The 18,225-nt window shown below is 42.8% G+C and overlaps 1 protein-coding gene across 7 annotated transcripts in view; it reads right to left on the bottom strand.

The window, feature by feature from the left end:
• LOC138738816 (ribosomal protein S6 kinase alpha-3) overlaps positions 1 to 18,219 on the bottom strand; it is a 106,085-nt gene extending 87,866 nt beyond the window's left edge. Inside the window, exons 1-4 of one of the 7 annotated variants that reach the window (XM_069889808.1) lie at positions 17,923 to 18,218; positions 15,616 to 15,721; positions 11,608 to 11,794; positions 5,672 to 5,731 (exon numbers count right to left, since the gene is read on the bottom strand). In XM_069889808.1, coding sequence (XP_069745909.1) covers positions 5,672 to 5,701 — 30 coding nt within the window. In that variant the 5' untranslated portion in view covers positions 5,702 to 5,731; positions 11,608 to 11,794; positions 15,616 to 15,721; positions 17,923 to 18,218. Of the gene's footprint in view, positions 1 to 5,671; positions 5,732 to 11,607; positions 11,795 to 15,615; positions 15,757 to 17,922 lie in introns of those variants that run through there. The other 6 variants (XM_069889804.1, XM_069889807.1, XM_069889809.1 and 3 more) reach the window with 6 other exon arrangements.
• Positions 18,220 to 18,225: the final 6 nt, after the last annotated feature.

Here is an 18,225-nt window from a genome sequence, read left to right as displayed (position 1 = left end):
GAGCCGGGCCATCAGGGGTGCTTTTAAGTGTCTGTGGAACTGCTCCACCAACCTGTTGGCCTGTGGGTGATATGCGATAGTATGGTGGAATTCAGTTACCAACAGCTTGGTTAGCACTGCCCAGAGCCCCAAGGTAAACTGCATTCCCTGTTGGAGGTGAGATGTTCTGGGATTCTGAACCTGGACATCAAGGTGTAGATTAGTGCCCTGATGTGGTTCTCTGTGGTCATTTTGGCCATAGGGACCACCTCCAGCTACCTCAGGGAGCAGTCAACCATAGTGAGGAGGTATGTTGCCCCACGGGAAACTGGAAAGCCCCACATTCTCAACATGGCATGGCTGAACCTATGCCGTGCTGGCTCAAAAGCCTGAGGAGATGCTTTAGTGGAAGTTTGCACCTTGGATGCCTGGCAGAGCGCACAGGTCTTGGCCCACTGACTGACCTGTTTGCGAAGCCCATGCCAAACCTGCTGGCCACCATCTTTACTGTTCTGATGGCTGGATACGTCAAGTTGTGCACCGCATCAAAGACCTGCCGCCTCAATGCTGCCGGCATAATGGGACAGGTTTGCTGGTGGAGACGTCACAGAGGAGCGTCTGGTTGCCAGGAGCGAAGACAACATCCTCCAGCTGCAGCCTGGAAAGCACCATCCTGAACACCAGGATCTCAGGCTCATCATGTTATGACCTGGGGTAGGGCGTGGACAGATTCGATGGTGGGACATGGGAGTGCATCGGCCATCACGTTGCTCTTGCCAATTATGTGTTGGATGTCTGTGGTGAATTCAGAAGTGTGGGAAAGGTGCCTCTACTGCTTAGCTGACCACGGGTCAGACACCTTGTGGAAGGTGAAAGTTATTGGTTTGTGGACTGTAAAGACCTTGAATTGTCTGCCTGCCAGAAAGTATCGGAAATACCTGACCACCTTGTACAGCACCAATAGCTCCTGGTCAAGGGTGCTGTATTTAAGTTCAGGTTGCTGGAGCTGCTTGCTTAAAAAAGGCTAGGGACTGTAACTGCCCATCGACCAGCTGTTTGAGGTCCCCTCTGACCGCGGTGCTGGAGGTGTCCACCATGAGGGCAGTTAGCATCTCCGGCCTGGGGTAAACCAGAAGGGTAGCATTGGTCAGAGCGTCTTTCTGGAACATCTCCAAGGCTTCCCCATCTCAGGCGATGTCTTTATTTTTCTCCACCAAGAGCGTGTAAAGGGGGTGCATGATCCAAGCTACTGCTAGTATGAATCGATGGTAGAGGTTAATCATACTGGCAAATTCCTGCAGCCACTTCACGGTGCAAGGTTTTGTGAATAATAAACAGCTTCCACATTCTTGGGCAATGGTTTTGCCCCATCCCTGTCAATCTGATGTCCTAGGAGTCCATTGTATCCAGCCTGAACCCCTGCAGGCAGGTAAATAGTTGCGTGAGGTGGGCCGTGTGCTCTGAATGTTTGTGGCTGGCAGTAAGGATATCGTCCAGGTAGATGAATGCAAATGGGAGGCCCCAGCCCTCTGCATCCATCAGCTGCTGAAACATTTGAGCAGTGTTTTTTAAGTCACAGAGCATCCTCATGAACTCGAACAGGCCAAAGGGGGTGATTATGATGGATTTAGGTATGTCCTTGGGGTGGACTGGGATTTGATGATAATCCCTGATTAAATCAACTTTGTAAAACACCTGTGCCCCTTGTAAGTTGGCGGTAAAGTCTTGGATATGGGGCACAGGGTACCTGTCTGGTGTGGTGGCCTCACTGATGCGTCAGTAATCACCACATAGCCTCTTCCTTCCGGCTGCCTTTGGGACCATGTGCAAGGGGAGGCCCGGGGCTGTCCGACCGCCGCACTATCCCCAACTCCTTCATTTTCTTAAATTCTTCTTTGGCGAGGCCAAGTTTTTCGTGGAGGAAGGTGGCTCACCCTGGCGTGGAGTCCTCAGTGAGGATGTGGTGCCTTACCGTGTGCTTTGGTTCCGCGAAAGAACATTGTGGAGCCACGATTGCGGGGAACTCCACCAGGGATGCATGTGTAGGCGTCATGTCGGACAGCATGATGAAGTTGAGGTAGGGGGCGGTAGTTTGGCTTCCCCCCGGGGCATCATTTGAAATATTCTGGCGTGAACCAAACGCCGCCCTTTTAGGTCTACCAGTAGTCAGGGGGCATGCAGGAAATCAGCTCCCAGGAGTAGATGTGCCACTACTGCGACAGTAAAAGTCCACTTAAAATGGTGGCCAGCAAGTCATAGGGGGACCCACAAGTTCAGAAAGAGGTGCTGGTCGCTGCCCTCAGTGCCAGCCCCAGCTTGGCGTTCCACGTGTCAGAGGCCATGGGTTGGTGATGGGGGGGGGGGGGGGGGAGGAGGCAGGGAAGGACACTAATTTCAGCATCAGTGTCCACGAGGAACCACCTTTCCAACAGAGTCCCACACGTGGAGGAGGCTGTTACGTTGGCCACATGCTGCAGCCATTAATGACAGTTCACCATGGCGTTTCCAGGGTGGGCGGCATTGACAGGCCCCTGCACCCCATCATTGATAACAGCAATATAGCTGAGTGGGGGTCCACTTGCCTCTCTGTCAGCTGTGGCTTTGTTGCCATCTGGGGTCGGGACTTGGCGATCTGTTCCAGTGAGGCTCCGTTTTCTTTTTTTGCTCTGCAGACCACGTCTGCCTGGTGTACGACTTTCCTTGGGTCACTGAAGTCCTCATTGGCGAGCAGAAGTTGGATATCCTCGGCCAGCTGCTCCAGGTAAATCTGCTCAAAGAGCAAGCAAGCCTTGTGCCCCTCAGCAAGTGCAAGCATCTCGCTCACGAGGGCCCTGTCCCCCAAAACATTCACGTGCAGCGAACAGGGAGTGCGCTTGCATTGTGAAAACTTGAAGGTGAAGGTTAGTAGCTCTTTGAGGGCACCATTTTTGCTTTGCTCCAGAAGCTCCAGCCTCCAACTGGCCAGCATTTCCGCTATTGCCAGCTGTTTCCTGCCATGTGGGAGGTCACACAGGACGACAGCCGTTGGTCCCTGCGGGGCCCTCACAATCTCCGCGTTCCCTGGCCAATTTGTGAGGCAGGTCGTGACTTAGTTCTCGGGTCACTGCAATATCATATTTTTTTCCTCTAGTCATAAACAATGGGAATGACAGCAATGCAGTGGAATGCTCCTCTTGCAGAATGTGAGTCATCAGGGTAGCTAGCAGTATCCTTGACAACTTCATCTGCAAGAAATATATCCAGCTCCTGACAAGCTGAGTTGAGAAGTTGGAGTTGATGAACTCCGGATCAGTCGGGAGGCGGAGGGGGTAAAAGACAGGAGTTAACAGGGATACTATCAGATCTTGGAGGCAGGGGGGTAGTTGGGCAACAGTCAGGAGAGGGAAAGGGAACAGGCAGACAGTGCTGTGGCCATTCCCCAATAATAAGTACACCAATTTGGATACTCTTTGGGGGGTGGAGGGGAGGGGAAAACCGACCAGGGACAAGCCACAGCAATCAGATCTCTGGCAGAGAGTCTAGTCCTATGGCAAAGAAGGGAAGAGGCGAACTGCAGTGATAAGGAAACCCATAGTTAGTGGGACATACAAGAGGTTTGTGGAAGAGATTGAGTATCCCGGATGGTACGTTGCCTCCCTTGTGTCAGGGTCTGAGATACCTCAGTTCACGGCATTCTCAGGAGGGAGAATGAGCATCCAGATGGTGTGGTCTATATAGGGACCAATTACGTGGGTAGGAAGGGTGAGGAGGTCCTGTAAGAAGAGTTCATAGAGTTCAGTGCTAGGTTGAAGGACAGGACCTCCAGGTTAGTGATCTCAGGATTATTACCTGTGCCACGTGTTAGTGATGTTAGAAATAGGAGAATAATGCAGCTTAATACATGGCTAAAATCATGGTGCAGAAGGGAGGGTTTCAGGTTTCTGGATGATTGGGCTCTCTTCCAGGGAAGGTGGGACCTGTTCCAACAGGACTGTTTAAATCTGAACTGAAAGGGGACTACTATCCTTGCAGCAAGGTTTGCTAGTGCTGCTGTGGTGAGTTTAAACTAGATTTGCAGGGGAATGGGAACCAAACTGCGAGTGCAGATAGAGGAGTGAAGGAGAAAAAAGGTGATGTGAAAATTGCATGCACCGTTGGAAGTCAACAGGTTGTACATAGTGGAAGTATTCTCAGGCACATCTATTTCATTGCAAGGGGTATTGTGGGAAAGGAAGATGAGCTTAAAGCATGGATTGGCATATGGAATTATGACATTGTGGCCATTAGTGAAACTTGGTTGCAGGAGGGGCAGGACTGGCAGCTCAATGTTGGGTTTCCATTTGCTTTAGATGCAATAGAATGGTGTTGGGGGGGGGGGGTAAAGAGATGAAAAGGGAGGGGTGGTATTGAGGGGTTAGGGAAAATATTACAGCTATGCTCAGGCAGGACAGACAAGAGGGCTCATCTACTGAGGCTATGTGGGTAGAGCTGAAGAATGAGAAGGCATTACCACACTCATAGGGTTGTATTATAGACTGCCCATTAATCACAAGATTTAGAGGAGGAAATCTGTGGAGAGATAGCAGACAGTTGCAGGAAATAATGTTGTGATAGTTGGAGATTTTAACTTTCTATATATTGATTAGCAATTGCATACTGTAAAAGGGCTGGACGGCTTGGAATTTGTCAAATGTGTTCAGGAAAGTTTTCTGTATCAATATTTAGAGGTACCAACTAGAGAGAGTGCAATGCTGGATCTCTCATCAGGGAACAAGACTGTACAGGTGACAGAATTATGTGCAGGGGAACATTTTGGATCCAGTGATAATAATGCCATTAGTTTCAAGTTAATTATGGAGTAGGATAGGTCTGGGCCTCAGTTAAGATTCTAAATTGGAGAAAGGATCTAGAATGCAAGGATTGGAATGTTGTTTTCAGGCAAGGATATGCGAGGAAAGAGGAGGACCTTCAAAGGTTAAATTTTGAGAATACAGACTTTGTATGTTCCTGTCATGATTAAAGGCAAGGTCAGCAGGCAGAGGGACATTGGTTTGCAAAGGATACTGGGGATATGGCTCAGAAGAGGAGTGGGTTATATAGCTGGTATAGGCAACATGGAGCAAATGAGGTACTTGAGGAGTATTTAAAAATGCAAGTAAAAAATCTCCCAGTCTCTCCAATATTGATGAGACCACAACAGGAGCACTGGATGCAGTAGATGACCACTGCAGATTCATAAGTGAAATGTTGCTTCATTTGGAAGGACTGTTTGGGGCCCTGAATGGTGCTGAAGGAGGAGGTGTTGGCATAAATGGAGCATCTCCTGCAGTCATAGGGGTAGGTCCTAAGGGAACGATGATTGGTGGAAAGGGAGTAGTGGACAAGGGAGTCAGGGAGCATGAGGTCCCTGCAGAAGGCAAAGGGGAGGAGAGGAGAATATGTATCAAGTGGTGGAATCACTTAGAAGGTGGCATAAATGGCAGAGGAGGGTGTGATGGATGAGGAGGCTGGTAGGGTGGTAGGTGAGGACAAGAACCTACCTTGCTTGTTACTCAATGGGTCAGCATTTACCAAAGCAAATGAAGTTTTACACATTCATTATAAAATTTATGGTGAAACTGACAAGTGAATAATTTCTATAAACTATGCCCATGATATTGATTAAAATACCAAAGATTAAAAAAGAGACATTCATGTGAAAGGACTGACTTACAGGTTGAGAAACGGTTTCATCTTCTGACATAGGTTCGTCTGTTATGTGCTGGCCATCCTGCTGCAAAATTAAAGACAGGTGATCAGATCTCTTCAAAATTGCAACATCTCAACATCTTAGGAATGTTAGAAAATATTTATTTCCTTTAGACTCACTAGTGTACTTCTACTGACAGATAATTCCTATGTGAAGAAATTAAATTTGAAATTCAGCAGTAAGATTGATTCTATTCAAGCACAGGATGAGAGCTTTCCTGCTTATCATGCAAGTATTGGCAAGATCCACAGCAAAACACCATTTGAGAACACATTTAAGAATTAATTCAGGTCATATTGAAAATGACTTGCAATTAACAATTGGAAAAAAAGCTTTCATTCCACTTGAAAAAGACAAACTCTCCATTTATATGAGTGACCTCTACTAATGTTTCAGAGGCTAGTAAGACAATTTGAAAATAATTTTGCAGAATAGAAGTATTTTTTAATACAAAAGGTACAATTTTCTAAGGAGATAAAGGACAATGCATAATATCAAACAATTCCCACATTTTATATATGCAGCTCCACAAAACATCAATATTTTCAGTGTGTGATCCAAGTGTTCTATTTTGGAAATAAAACGAAGCTTATATTTGCTAACTCAGGTGGTCTATTAGTACAATCAGGTGGTTCAGTAGTTAGTCGTGTTACCATAAAATGGATCATCAGGGTATAGGAGGTAAATTGCAACATTGAAAGATGAAATAAATAGTAATTTAAAAAAAAAATAATTGGGAAGCTTTATATATTAATTCTACACACGTGATTTGTGATGAGTACGCTAATGTTTACCTACATTAGCACCAGGCCTGCAGCCAATCGACTTCACAGTATTACATAGTTAAAAAAGAAAATCTGCAAATGCATTACATCAATGTGCTGGAGAATATCACCAGGTCCACGCAGTTACCACAAGAACACAGTGAGGATAGAGGGCAGCGCATTCCGAGAGGGTAAAATTGGATAGGTAAATGGAGTGGACAGGTAATATTTTAGCAGCAGTTCCAGAGCAGGCAGAAGGGCATTACAAGGTGTCCAAGAGAAAGGAGAAAAGGGTCCTCAGTAGGATGGGTGGAAAATCGTTGTTGAAGAAGTGGACCCAGAGATGTACGAAGAAGAGTTCGCCATCGTGGCATGAGCGTGTAGAGAAAAAGGAGCAAGATTGAAATCTGTTAGTGAAGTCGAGATGGTTAATGAATTGTGGGCAGTTGGAAATAAAAAGTTCCTATGCAAATTTCCATCCGTTTCCTATGGATGATGCATGACCTGCTGAGTTTGTCAAGAACATTGTGTATTGTTATATACTTGCCTGTTTCAATCTTATTGCAAAAAATCTGCTTCCGAATGTTTCTCAGAAAAAGTAGCTATAACTCCCAGTGGACAAAATTCACAAAATAAAAAGACCATTTTAACAAAATCCTCTTTCATCTCCAAGCTTGTCCCAATTCAAACCTACATAGGTGGCCTTAAAGAATATGCCGAGTATTACAGACAATTCCTGAAATTTACTTGTTGCAACACATCTTAGGATGTGGGCAACGTTTTAAGGATTGAATTAAAGGGTAGCTACAAGTCAACTTTGCTCTTTTGAGAAAGATTAATCAGTTCACACTTCCCTGATAGAATCTTGCCTTACTCTTCTGCTATCACACTCTGATAGCTTTTCTACCTCCTTTTCATGACATTTAAAATTTCATAGTGCTCAGAGTTGTCTTCCCAATACAAGTCATTCACATTATGAACAAGTTAAAGGTTTACCCCATTTTTTCAAAAAATCCAGTCCTAGAAATCTTAGCATCCAACTTACTTTCCTATGGCCTTGTTGATCCATATCAATAATTTTACGAGTAAAACACAAAAGTCTGCACAAGCCATGATTGAAGTAAAAAAAACAATGCTGGAGAAACTTAGCAGTCAAACAGCATACTTTATATAACAAAAATAAAGATACATAACCCAAGTTTCGGGCCTGAGCTCTTCATCAAGGTATGATAATTTTAGAGAATTGTGCAATAGACAATAGGAGCTGGAGTAGGCCCTTCGGCCCATCGAGCCAGCACCGCCATTTTACAGATCATAGCTGATCACTACCATCAGTACCCCTTTCCAGCCTTATCCCCATAACCCTTAACTCCTTTGCTGTGGGACAAGAAACAAATCAGGTAGATGTGACAGATTTAAAGGACCATGTGAAATGATTTAAAATAATTTTTCATCAAATGCCAGAATACAAACTATCAAACTGAATAACTTCAACTTCAATGATTCAAATTCATAAGCTTTGGAATGCTTGTCAAATGCAAAACCTAGGCTACTATATACACGCAGTCTCCTTAAATCAATTTTGGGGTGACTCAAATCCTACAAACCAGAGTAACATTTAAACAAGCCTCAAGAGTGAAGAACATTTTGTCAACCAGCAATACGAAAACATTAACCTTTCCCCCCCCCCCCCACAACCCCACTTCCTGAGGATTTAATCTAAATAGCACTCAAATAGAAGAGATAAGGTGAATAAGGTTTTAGTTATTACTCCTGAAAATCTAACTTCTGCACAAGGACTACAACACATCCACCTGGCCTTTGAATTAAATGAAATTGTCTGATAGCCACATATATTAGAGCCTAACATGTTCTGGAATGAACAGATGCCAACAGTTTCAAAGTCAAGAACTTGCTTTTATAGCAATCAACTCAAGAATATCCTACATTTTATCTCTGTCCCGACAAATGTTTGCCTCACTACCTACGACTGCAGCAACATGTCTATAGCAGATGCCATTTCACTGGCTCCACAACAAACCCTGAAACACCTGGAAAGGAAAGATGCATCAGGATGCTCTTTAGATTTCAGATTTATTGTCAGAATACAGACATGACATCACATACAACCCTGCAATTCTTTTATCTGCGGGCCGGCAGAATTACACTTACTGGTAGTCCAAAATAAAAGGCATACAGCATATACATGTAAACAAATAAGAAATGTGAACAAACTGACTATGTAATAGAGAGAATTTTTAAAAAATGAATAAAGTGCTCAACTAAGAGTCCTTAAATGAGTCCCTGATTGAGTTTAAGTCTGATGGTGGAGGGGTAGCAGCTGTTCCTGAACTGCTGGTGCAAAACTTGTGGCACCAATGCCTCTTTCCTGATGGCAGCAGCGAGAACAGAGCACGTGCTGGGTGGTGTGATCCTTTATTGCTGCTGCTTGCTGACAGCACCGTTCCCCATGGAAGGGTTTTGCCTGTGATGTCCTGGGTTGTGGGTCTACTACCTTTTGGAGGCTTTTACTCTCAGGGGTATTGGTATCTTCCTACCAGACCATGATGCAGCTGATCAGCACACTTTCCACCAAAGTTTGCCAGGGTTTTTGGTGTTAAACCAAACCTCCACAAACTTCTGAGGAAGTAAAGGCATTGATGTGCTTTCTTCACAATGCCATTATGTGTTGGGTCAAGGAAAGATCATCCAAGTCAGTGACTCCCAAGAACAAATTTTCTCACTCTCTCCACCTCTGATCCCCCAATGATCACTGGATTGTATATTTCTAGTTTTGCCTTCCTGAAGTCAACAATCAGCTCTGTAGTTTTGGTGACATTGAGTGCAAAGTTGTTGTTGGTGCACCATTCAGCGAAGTTTTCAATCCTGTATGCCGACTCATCACCTTTCTTTATACCACCCACTATCGTGGTATCACCGGCAAATTTATAGATGGTGTTAGTGTCATACCGAGTCAGACAGTTGGTGTAAAGTGAGTAGAGCAGGGGGCTAAGTACATAGCCCTATGGTGCTCCGATACTGATGGAGATTATGTTCTTACCAATCCTCACTGATTGTGGTTTGGAAGTAAGGAAATCCATGATCAAATTACACAGTGGGACATTGAGTCTCATGTCTTGGAGTTTGCTCATCAGTTTTGAGGGAATGATGGTGTTGAATGCTGAATTGTAGTCAATAAAGAGCATCCTGATGAATGCATCTTTACTGTCCAGGTGCTCCCGGGCTTTGTGTAGAGCCAGTGAGATGGCATCTGCCATAAACCTGTCGCTACAATCGACCATAGCTTGGCAATCAACACTATCCCTTCAAAGCTCATCCGCAAACTCCAAGACTTGAGCCTCAATATCCAATTGTGAAAATGGATCTTGAATTTCCTCAATCCCCGATCTTGCAGATTGGCATGGGCTGTATATTGAGCTCCCTGCTCACCTCGCTTTCCACCTATGACTGTATGGCTTGGTAAGACAACACCACCATTTACAATTTTGCTGAAGATACCACATTCATTGGCTGTAAGGGGCGATGAGTCAGCATGCAGGAGGTAGATTGAAAACTTGGCTGAACGGTGTACTGACAATCTCTCACACAATCAAGGAAGGGAAAAATCAGAGGCGTACAATCCAATAATCATTGGGGAAATATCAGGAGTGGAGAGAGTGAGCAAATTTAAATTCCTGGACCCATCATACTAATGTAACCATGAAGAAAGCACGTCCTTGCCTCTACTTCCTCAGGGGTTTGTGGAGGTTCGGTATGACATAGAAAACCTTGACAAACTTCCACAGATGTTTGGTGGAAAGTATACTGAACAGCTGCATTATGCCCTGATCAGGGGTGCCTATAACTGAACAGAAAGCCCTGCAGAAAGAAATGGTCACAGCCACAGTCAAATCTCTCCCCACAATTGAGAAAACTTACATTGAACATTGCACCAGCAATAATCTAGGATCCACACCATCCAGGTCATACTCTGTTCTCACTACTGCCATCAGGAAAGAGGTATAGGTGCCACAAGACTCATACCACCATGTTCAGGAACAGTTGCTACCCCTCCACCATCAGACTCCTAAATAGACTCAGACTCATTTAAGAATTATTTGCACAGTATTTATTGCTGAATTTTTTTCTCTGCATTTGCATAGATTGTTTAGATTTCTCTCTTTTGTATCTTTTTTTTTTAAAAAGTAGTTTACACTACTGAAAAATAGTAATTCACCTGACCCGCAGGAAAAAGAATCTCAGGGTTGAATGTGGCATCATGTCTGTACTCTGACAATAAAACTGAACTTAAACGTTCTCATGGCATATAGAATGTTCCTCTCTACATTGTAGCTGACACAAATCTTTTTACTCATATCTAAAACAGTATTTTTTTGTCCACCTCAGCTTCAAAAGTCACTAATAAGGGCTGACCAAACTATCAAAATGATCACATCCATCAGATAAAACTGAGCAAATGTCATCATTACCCATCAGCAAAATTGTATTTTGGAATAAACATTTGATGAGCCGATTATGTAGCCACCTTCAAAGACAAAAATATGACCAAATGCTGAAACTGACATGCTTCATCAGAGTGCAATGTTGGATAATCAAAAAAAACATAATAGATTACTGAAATACTCCAGTCAGTCAACATCTGTGGGAAGAGAGAGTTAAATTTCAGGTCAATGATTCTTCATCAGAATGCAATGGATCTGAATGCAGAGGCCATTCTTGCCCAAAACATCTGACGTGACTAAAAGCCAATTGCTGTTAGCATGTCAAATGCCACACTGGTGAAGCTCCATTCCTGATGCACCTCAACTGCTTTAACAGCTCCAAAGTTCTCCCCACAACCTTGCTAACTTGAGCATTATGAATAAAATACAGGTAGAAAATTTCTTAATCTAGCAAAGTCCAATTTAAAAGTGTATAAGTAAAAATACAGCATCAAACTATGACATTTTGAATGGAAACATACTTTTTTTTTTAAAAAACAAAAATAAAATTATTCACAATAAATATCTACAAAAGGAAAACCGTTCAAAGTCTCTTCCCACCCTTAGTTTCTTATCCATACATTTCCATCACTATACATTGTTATATTCATTTATATTTACACCACTGTGGTACCTTGTCATTTCTGTCCCTCTGTTGTTTGAAGGACTTCCCCTCAGTCTCAGCCACTCAATGATTAGTAATGCAAGGACTCTGGACTGTGGTCCTTCCTCACCGCAACCTTGCGTAGGCTGCGCCAAGTCTCAGTGTGACCCTCAGCAGGTGCCAATCAGCAGCATTGCACCACCAACTTCTTCATGTACTGAAAAGACCAACAGGTTTCAGGCAGAGCAAATTGCACCTTTAACTGAGATGATGATCTTCCAGCAGTTCTGGATGTCTGATTGTGTGTCCCCCAGGAACAGCCTGTAAATCAGAAAATCCTCTGCCTTGATGCTACAGGGAATAAAGCATGACAAGGACTCTTGCATTCTTCGCAATACACTATTAGCGAATCTGCATTCTGCAGAGGTGAGCAACTGTCTCCACTCCTCCACAGTCATCTCAGGAAAAACGATGTTTTTGGGGTTTTACAGGAAGGATTTGACTGGGAGAGCTCCTCTCACTGCCAGCCAACCATATCTTAGTGCTTGGTTGTGAGCATCAGCATGAGGCATTCTACCAAGTGACCTGGACGATCTGCCTTGGGAATTACACCACTGTGTCTACAGAGTCCTTGTATTCCACTGCCTGATGGCCTTGTGGTCAAAGGTGTTTGGAAAAATTTTTTCCAAATAGAAACAGCATATACACCAAATGATCCCAACAGTTCAAATTATTAAATTCCTGTCACTCCACTGTTAATTATCTATTACCATTCATAAGTGGATGAGACAGATGAATTCAAGAAGAACAAGTTGCCACCTTTGATATGAAAGTTGCATTTAATGTGTAAAAAAAACTTGATAATTGAAGACAATGGGAATCAGAGAAAGTCAATCAAAACACCATAAAGCCTCAAAAATCAGGGGCGGAATTATACACCAGATACAAAAATGAGACCTTAAATTCAACTAAAAAAAAAAACCACTCGATGTAGATTTGGCGTACAAGACAACCCTGGAAGCACCTCCCTACCCCCAGTGCTGCCGTACTCCGACACCTCCCCACTGCCAGGCGCCACCATAACCCACCCAGATACTCTACAATTGTAGAGCCCAAAGTCCTTGCTCCCACCCAGGAACCAACATATAGGCGTGGTTCCTGCACCAACCACACTTGGGCAGCGAGGTGCTTCTTTGATGTGGATGGCACCATATCCAATGTTGAGAATGGAGTCACTGTCACCGAGTCCTGTGGCAGCTGATGAAGACTTGGACCCAACTCTATTTGGCATCTTTCCGGCCAGAAGGTTGTTTTCTTTTTAAACTGTTATTTTTAATTGCTTAATTTACAGATTTGATACTTGGCAAAAGGGTGATGTAACAAAGTTTGGGTTGTTGCTGGGAGGCCCGGACACCAGTCTCCAGCACGTTCCTTGCTAAAAACTGGGGGGGAGGTTGACTTATACACCAAATACATGATAAAAACCATGAAAATGAGGCTGAAAATGGGGACCCGACTTATCTAAAGATTAATTTATATGCCAAAATATACGTTAACTCATAATTCTTTAAAGTATCCTTGACCCAACAATCCTCCATTGCTTCATCCATGACCTCTGCTTAATATGCTAAACATGAATGTTTGCTCTTGAACTTCATCTGCAATTCAAAGCAATCAAATAGCCTTCACCTTTAATAAATGCATGCATGGGAATACAAGTAGCAAGCAACTCCTCAAGAATCAGGCAACAACCATCTCCTTTTAAAGAACTCTTGATTTTCAAATTTTTGTGATTAAATCTTCCACTAACATCCAGCATCACCAATTTATTGAGTTAAATCTGCTCTACCAATCAATAAAATTGTGGCTTATTTTATACTGTACTTCAGATCCTCCATTATATACAATCCCTATATTCTCTCCCAACATCTATTAACATCTTTACACGTCTAATTGAAATCTTTACACATCACTCTTGTACTGCTTATGGGAAACAGTGCAGCCCTTATTGGCATGTTCCATGTCACCTTTTTGTTTTGCCCTTATAATATGACTCCAAGTCAAAAACGGACAGAGTATCATGGTACTGGCACAATCAGATTATGCCAACCTGGAAAGAAAAACAGTTGTAGAACAAACAACAGTAGAAAAAGTATTAAATAAATAGCAAGGTCAAGAAAAGGGGAAGGCAAGATTGAACAATGAAAATATAAACAAAATTGTTGATAATTATGACAATCACTGTCAATTAATCTACAAAAAATGTGTCAATGCTGCAGTAGAACTCTTGAGGAACTAAAAGCCCCAAAGGATTCTAGTAATGGAAAAATGATGGCAGGCGTCCAAACAAAAATGCCTGTCGACATTTTTTCATACCTTGATGAAGGGCTGAAACGTTGGTTATGTATTTTTACATTTGCTATATAAAGAACACTGCTTGATCTGCTGAGATTCTCCAGCTTTGTTTTTACTTCAATCATGGTGTCTGCAGATTTTCATGTTTTACTTCTCCATACTATCATGGGCTGCACATCCAACCAATGGATTGGTGGTAATAGTAATAAATGTTCCTCTTTACTTCGGTGTCTAGTCAGAGCATGGCCATATTAACAGAGCTACCAAAGCTCCATAAACCACATTGGAAGGAACGTCATCTCCCAAACTGTGCACATCCCCAGGTGACCACCACACCCTTCAGTAATCAAGATTTTTCAGAGGACCGAACTGTTGCACGATGATAAAACTCTAAGCAATTTGGAGTCTCTAGCTCAATGTGAGACACAGAAAAGTAAAAAAGTGCTGTGTGAAGGGATTATTGATTCATCTTTTAAAAACAAAAGACAAAAACAGAAGCAAGATTATATTTCACTGCATCACATGATTGTGGGTAGGAGTTTAAAAAAAACCTCTACTGCTTTACATGTCAATTGCCCAAGAGCAGCAAGCATTACATTCCACTTTTATGCTGCTGTGGGTCAGTTTTCCATCAGCCGAGCCTATCCTCCAGAAGACTCACTGCTACCTGCAAATTGTCTTGAGAGTCTTGGCAGTTGTCTAATTGGAAAATCCAGTTCCTCATGCAATTTCTCACAATGTAGAAAAAATAAAGGAACAGGGAAATGAGGATGATTCTTCAGATAACAAATTTCAAAGGGCAGTGGTCTTTCATGTGCTGAACTGGGTGCCAGTGTTAACAAAGGGAGAATAACATACCAAAACTGATCACCAAACATTAGGAATTACCATCTGATTGCACACATGGTAAGGAAGAGGAGGAAAACACATACAAGGAAACAAAGGATAATTGATGCAACCCAATGCCTAGCAATTCCCTTGAGATATGAAACAAAATATTACCCATAGACAAAGATCTTGACTGTGTTGAATGGACTGAACAAGCATTACGGCTGATATTGTCACTTTGATTAAGATGGAAAAATTATTCAGCCTGAAGCAATTTTTATCATTCCATAAAATTACATTGATATATTCTGCCAGTGATTATCACAATGGAGAGATGAAGACTTTTAGAAGAGCTGAAGGGTTATTAATCCTTTTTTTAAGCAATGAGAAACCCTTTAAGTTGTGGCTTGTTCAATAAGAAAATGTCTGAGGTTTTATCAAACACAAAGCATTTGAGAATATTTAAGGTTAAATTTAGTAAATCCAATGTTAAACCAGTTTGCAAATTAATCACCAAAAGCATGTCTGAAAAGCAACAAAATTCATCAAATGCTGTTGTTCTGATAATGAACAAGGAGATCTTCAAACTATTTTCAAGTCATTACCTTAATGATGTCCTCAAAAGTCTACAACAAAAATCTTCAAAATCCCACAAGACTCTCAAGTCATAGACATAACTGGCATTAATTATTCTACCTATAATATACATCTCCACATTGATCACCCAAACTAAACACATCTTCTGCTTGAAAATGTTAACCATCCATTTACACTCTTCATTGTGTAATTAATATGCATCTTTATAAACCAATTATATATTTTTATAGAGAAATGTTTCAAAGTGTTTAAGTATACCTCATACTGTGGAGAACTGTTAAGCTGTATTTCATTACTAGCCTGACATCGAGTGGTGAAGTCACGCAGTGTTGTGCCCCTGTTTAGGCTCTCAGCTGGTTTCTGGCTGTGGAGAAGTTTACATAGGGGAAACGATGTTGACTGTGAGGCAAAAAAAAATACACAAAAAGGAGAAACTTCATCTCTTGCATTTCAGGCAGAGTGTATGCAGTTCAAGACTGACACTCTGCACATTATCACCATCACAAGAGTGTTAATCACATTTTCATATGTGGACGTTTTATAGCAATTCTGGTTTATATTTGTGTCATCTTGAGGATCAAATTTTAATGACAACTGAACAAAAGTATCAGCCAAGATATCAAAAAGGAAGCAATTATGTGCATCCACAAAGCAATTGTGTACTTTACAGAGAAAAGTAACAATTCCCATAAGATATGAAATAAAATTTGCATGGAGCCATACATGGAAACAAGCCCTTCAGACTAATGTGCCAATGCTAACCATCAAGTACTTATTTTTACTATTCCGATTTTCCAGTTCACTACCTAGAGCCTTCCATACAACAGAAATTCAAGTAATTTTAATGAAATGTTTAAATGAGTACATACTTTCCCCAACACCTCAAGCTTCAGTGAAATGTCCCTCACCACAAATGTCACCTCTAAATCTCATCTTTATCTCAAACCTCTATCCTCTGGTTAAAGACACCTCCACAAGAGGAAAGGTTTCTCACTATCTGCTCATCCAAGCCCCCAATTCTATACATTTTCATCAGGACCTTCCTCACCCTTCTCTTTTCAAAATACAAGCCTATTCAGTCTCCTCATTGCTACAGTGCTCAATTCCAGGTACATCCTTTCAATCTTAACTTTCCAAAGCGTACACAAAAATTAATTTTAAGGTAGCACATGGTTGAATATATACAGTATTCCTGCCGCTCATCGCATCCATATTCACTTCACAATTTCAAGAACAAATTTCTTACTCTGTCAATTGTTTTATTGATGATTTCAACTCTCTGGATTGGTGTACAAACAGCAACTAGAGATTAGAAATCAGACTTGCCAAAAGACCTCAATACCTCCACCCAAAACAAACAGTTCTAACATACTGGACAAAGCAATAAAGAATGTCATTAAAATAAGTACATGAACTGTTTCCAAACTTTAATAGCCCATGTCATCAGGCTGACGCCAATTTGCAAAACTCATCTTGAAATAAAACTTTTGAGTAATATTGGTCACACTCCTTTGACATAGATACCAGGCACCTCATTTACTATTAACATTTTAAAAGGATACAATTGCTAAATTTAGAATCATTTCTAACATCTAACAAAAGGCTAAGAATTGCTCCAAGTTTTAATCAGGCCCTGAAATTTTAAATTCAAAACAACAATAAATTTCTAAAATTCAGTTTTGTGTCAGAAATTTCATGTAGAAAATATATCAAGCAACCTGTCTGATACTTTCCATTATTAGCAGAGAAATAAACCACAGAATGGCTTAAAATCCATTTAAATTAATTAAACACTACATTGCACAAAATTTGGCAGATTATGTGTAACAACTAAATGAACAAAAAAAAATCTTATAATACTGAACAGAGGATGCAAATGCCAGAAAATTAAATTGTTTTTACAGAATAAGAACAGCAATGTCCCAGCTTTGTTTGTAAGAACAGAGACCTGCGGCAATCCATTAACAGAAAATAGGGGCAAATCCTTCCCTGACTCATCTAAGACAGAGAAAACTAAGTAAAATACTGTACTCTTAAACCTGGACACGACGATGGAGGGGAGGGGGCGGGAGGGAAAGAGAACGAGAGAGAGGGTCAGACAGGGTGTGTGTTAGGATGCGAGAGGAGAAAGAAAGGGTTGGCGTTGGGATGGGTTAGTAGCAGTCCAGGAAGAATGGAGAGGGGAGGGGGAGGGGGAAAGAAGAGAAAGAAAGAGAGCGAGTGGGTGAGGGGGAGCGAATCATCCCGATGGGGGGAAGCAGTGAATGCGTCCAGGGGAGAAGGAGAGGATGGCGAATTGTGGGGGAAGGAGAAAATATAGAGCATTTCAGAGGTGTGAGACTAGTTCGAGAACCGGAACGAGATTGAATCCGGGGGCTAGGAAAGTAATGGCAGAACGTTCGGAGAGGTGGGGAAATCATTCGGCCGGGGGTGGGGGCGAAGCGGCTGAAGATTTGAGTGGCGGGGCCGGAGGGTGGCGGCTTAAAGGTTACCGAGAGAGTGGAGCCGGGATGGGAAACAGGCAACAACCAGGGCGGGGACAAAGTTCAAGGCGGACATGCTCACCTCGCTCTCCTTCTCCACAGCCATTTTCTGCCAAGGGTCCACCAGCTGGGCAAGCGGCATCTTGGCGGGGAGCGGGCGGACCGGAGCGCAGGGGGTCGCTGCGGGACCAGGGCTCGCACTCAGCGGCCGCCAGCCGGGCGGAAAGGGGCCACCGGCCGCGCTCTCCGGCGCCTGTGCGGCCTGCCCAGGCCTCGGATCTTTAACCCGCGCGTATCTGCGCCCGGGGTGCCGGATCTCCAGCCTCTCTCTCTCTTTCCCTCCCCCCACCCTCCTCCTCCTTCTCGACCGCTCGCCGCCCGCCAG

The sequence above is a fragment of the Narcine bancroftii genome, chromosome 7 (genome assembly GCF_036971445.1).
Source record: "Narcine bancroftii isolate sNarBan1 chromosome 7, sNarBan1.hap1, whole genome shotgun sequence".
Lineage (NCBI taxonomy): Eukaryota > Metazoa > Chordata > Chondrichthyes > Torpediniformes > Narcinidae > Narcine > Narcine bancroftii.
This window is presented reverse-complemented; position numbering and strand designations above follow the sequence as displayed.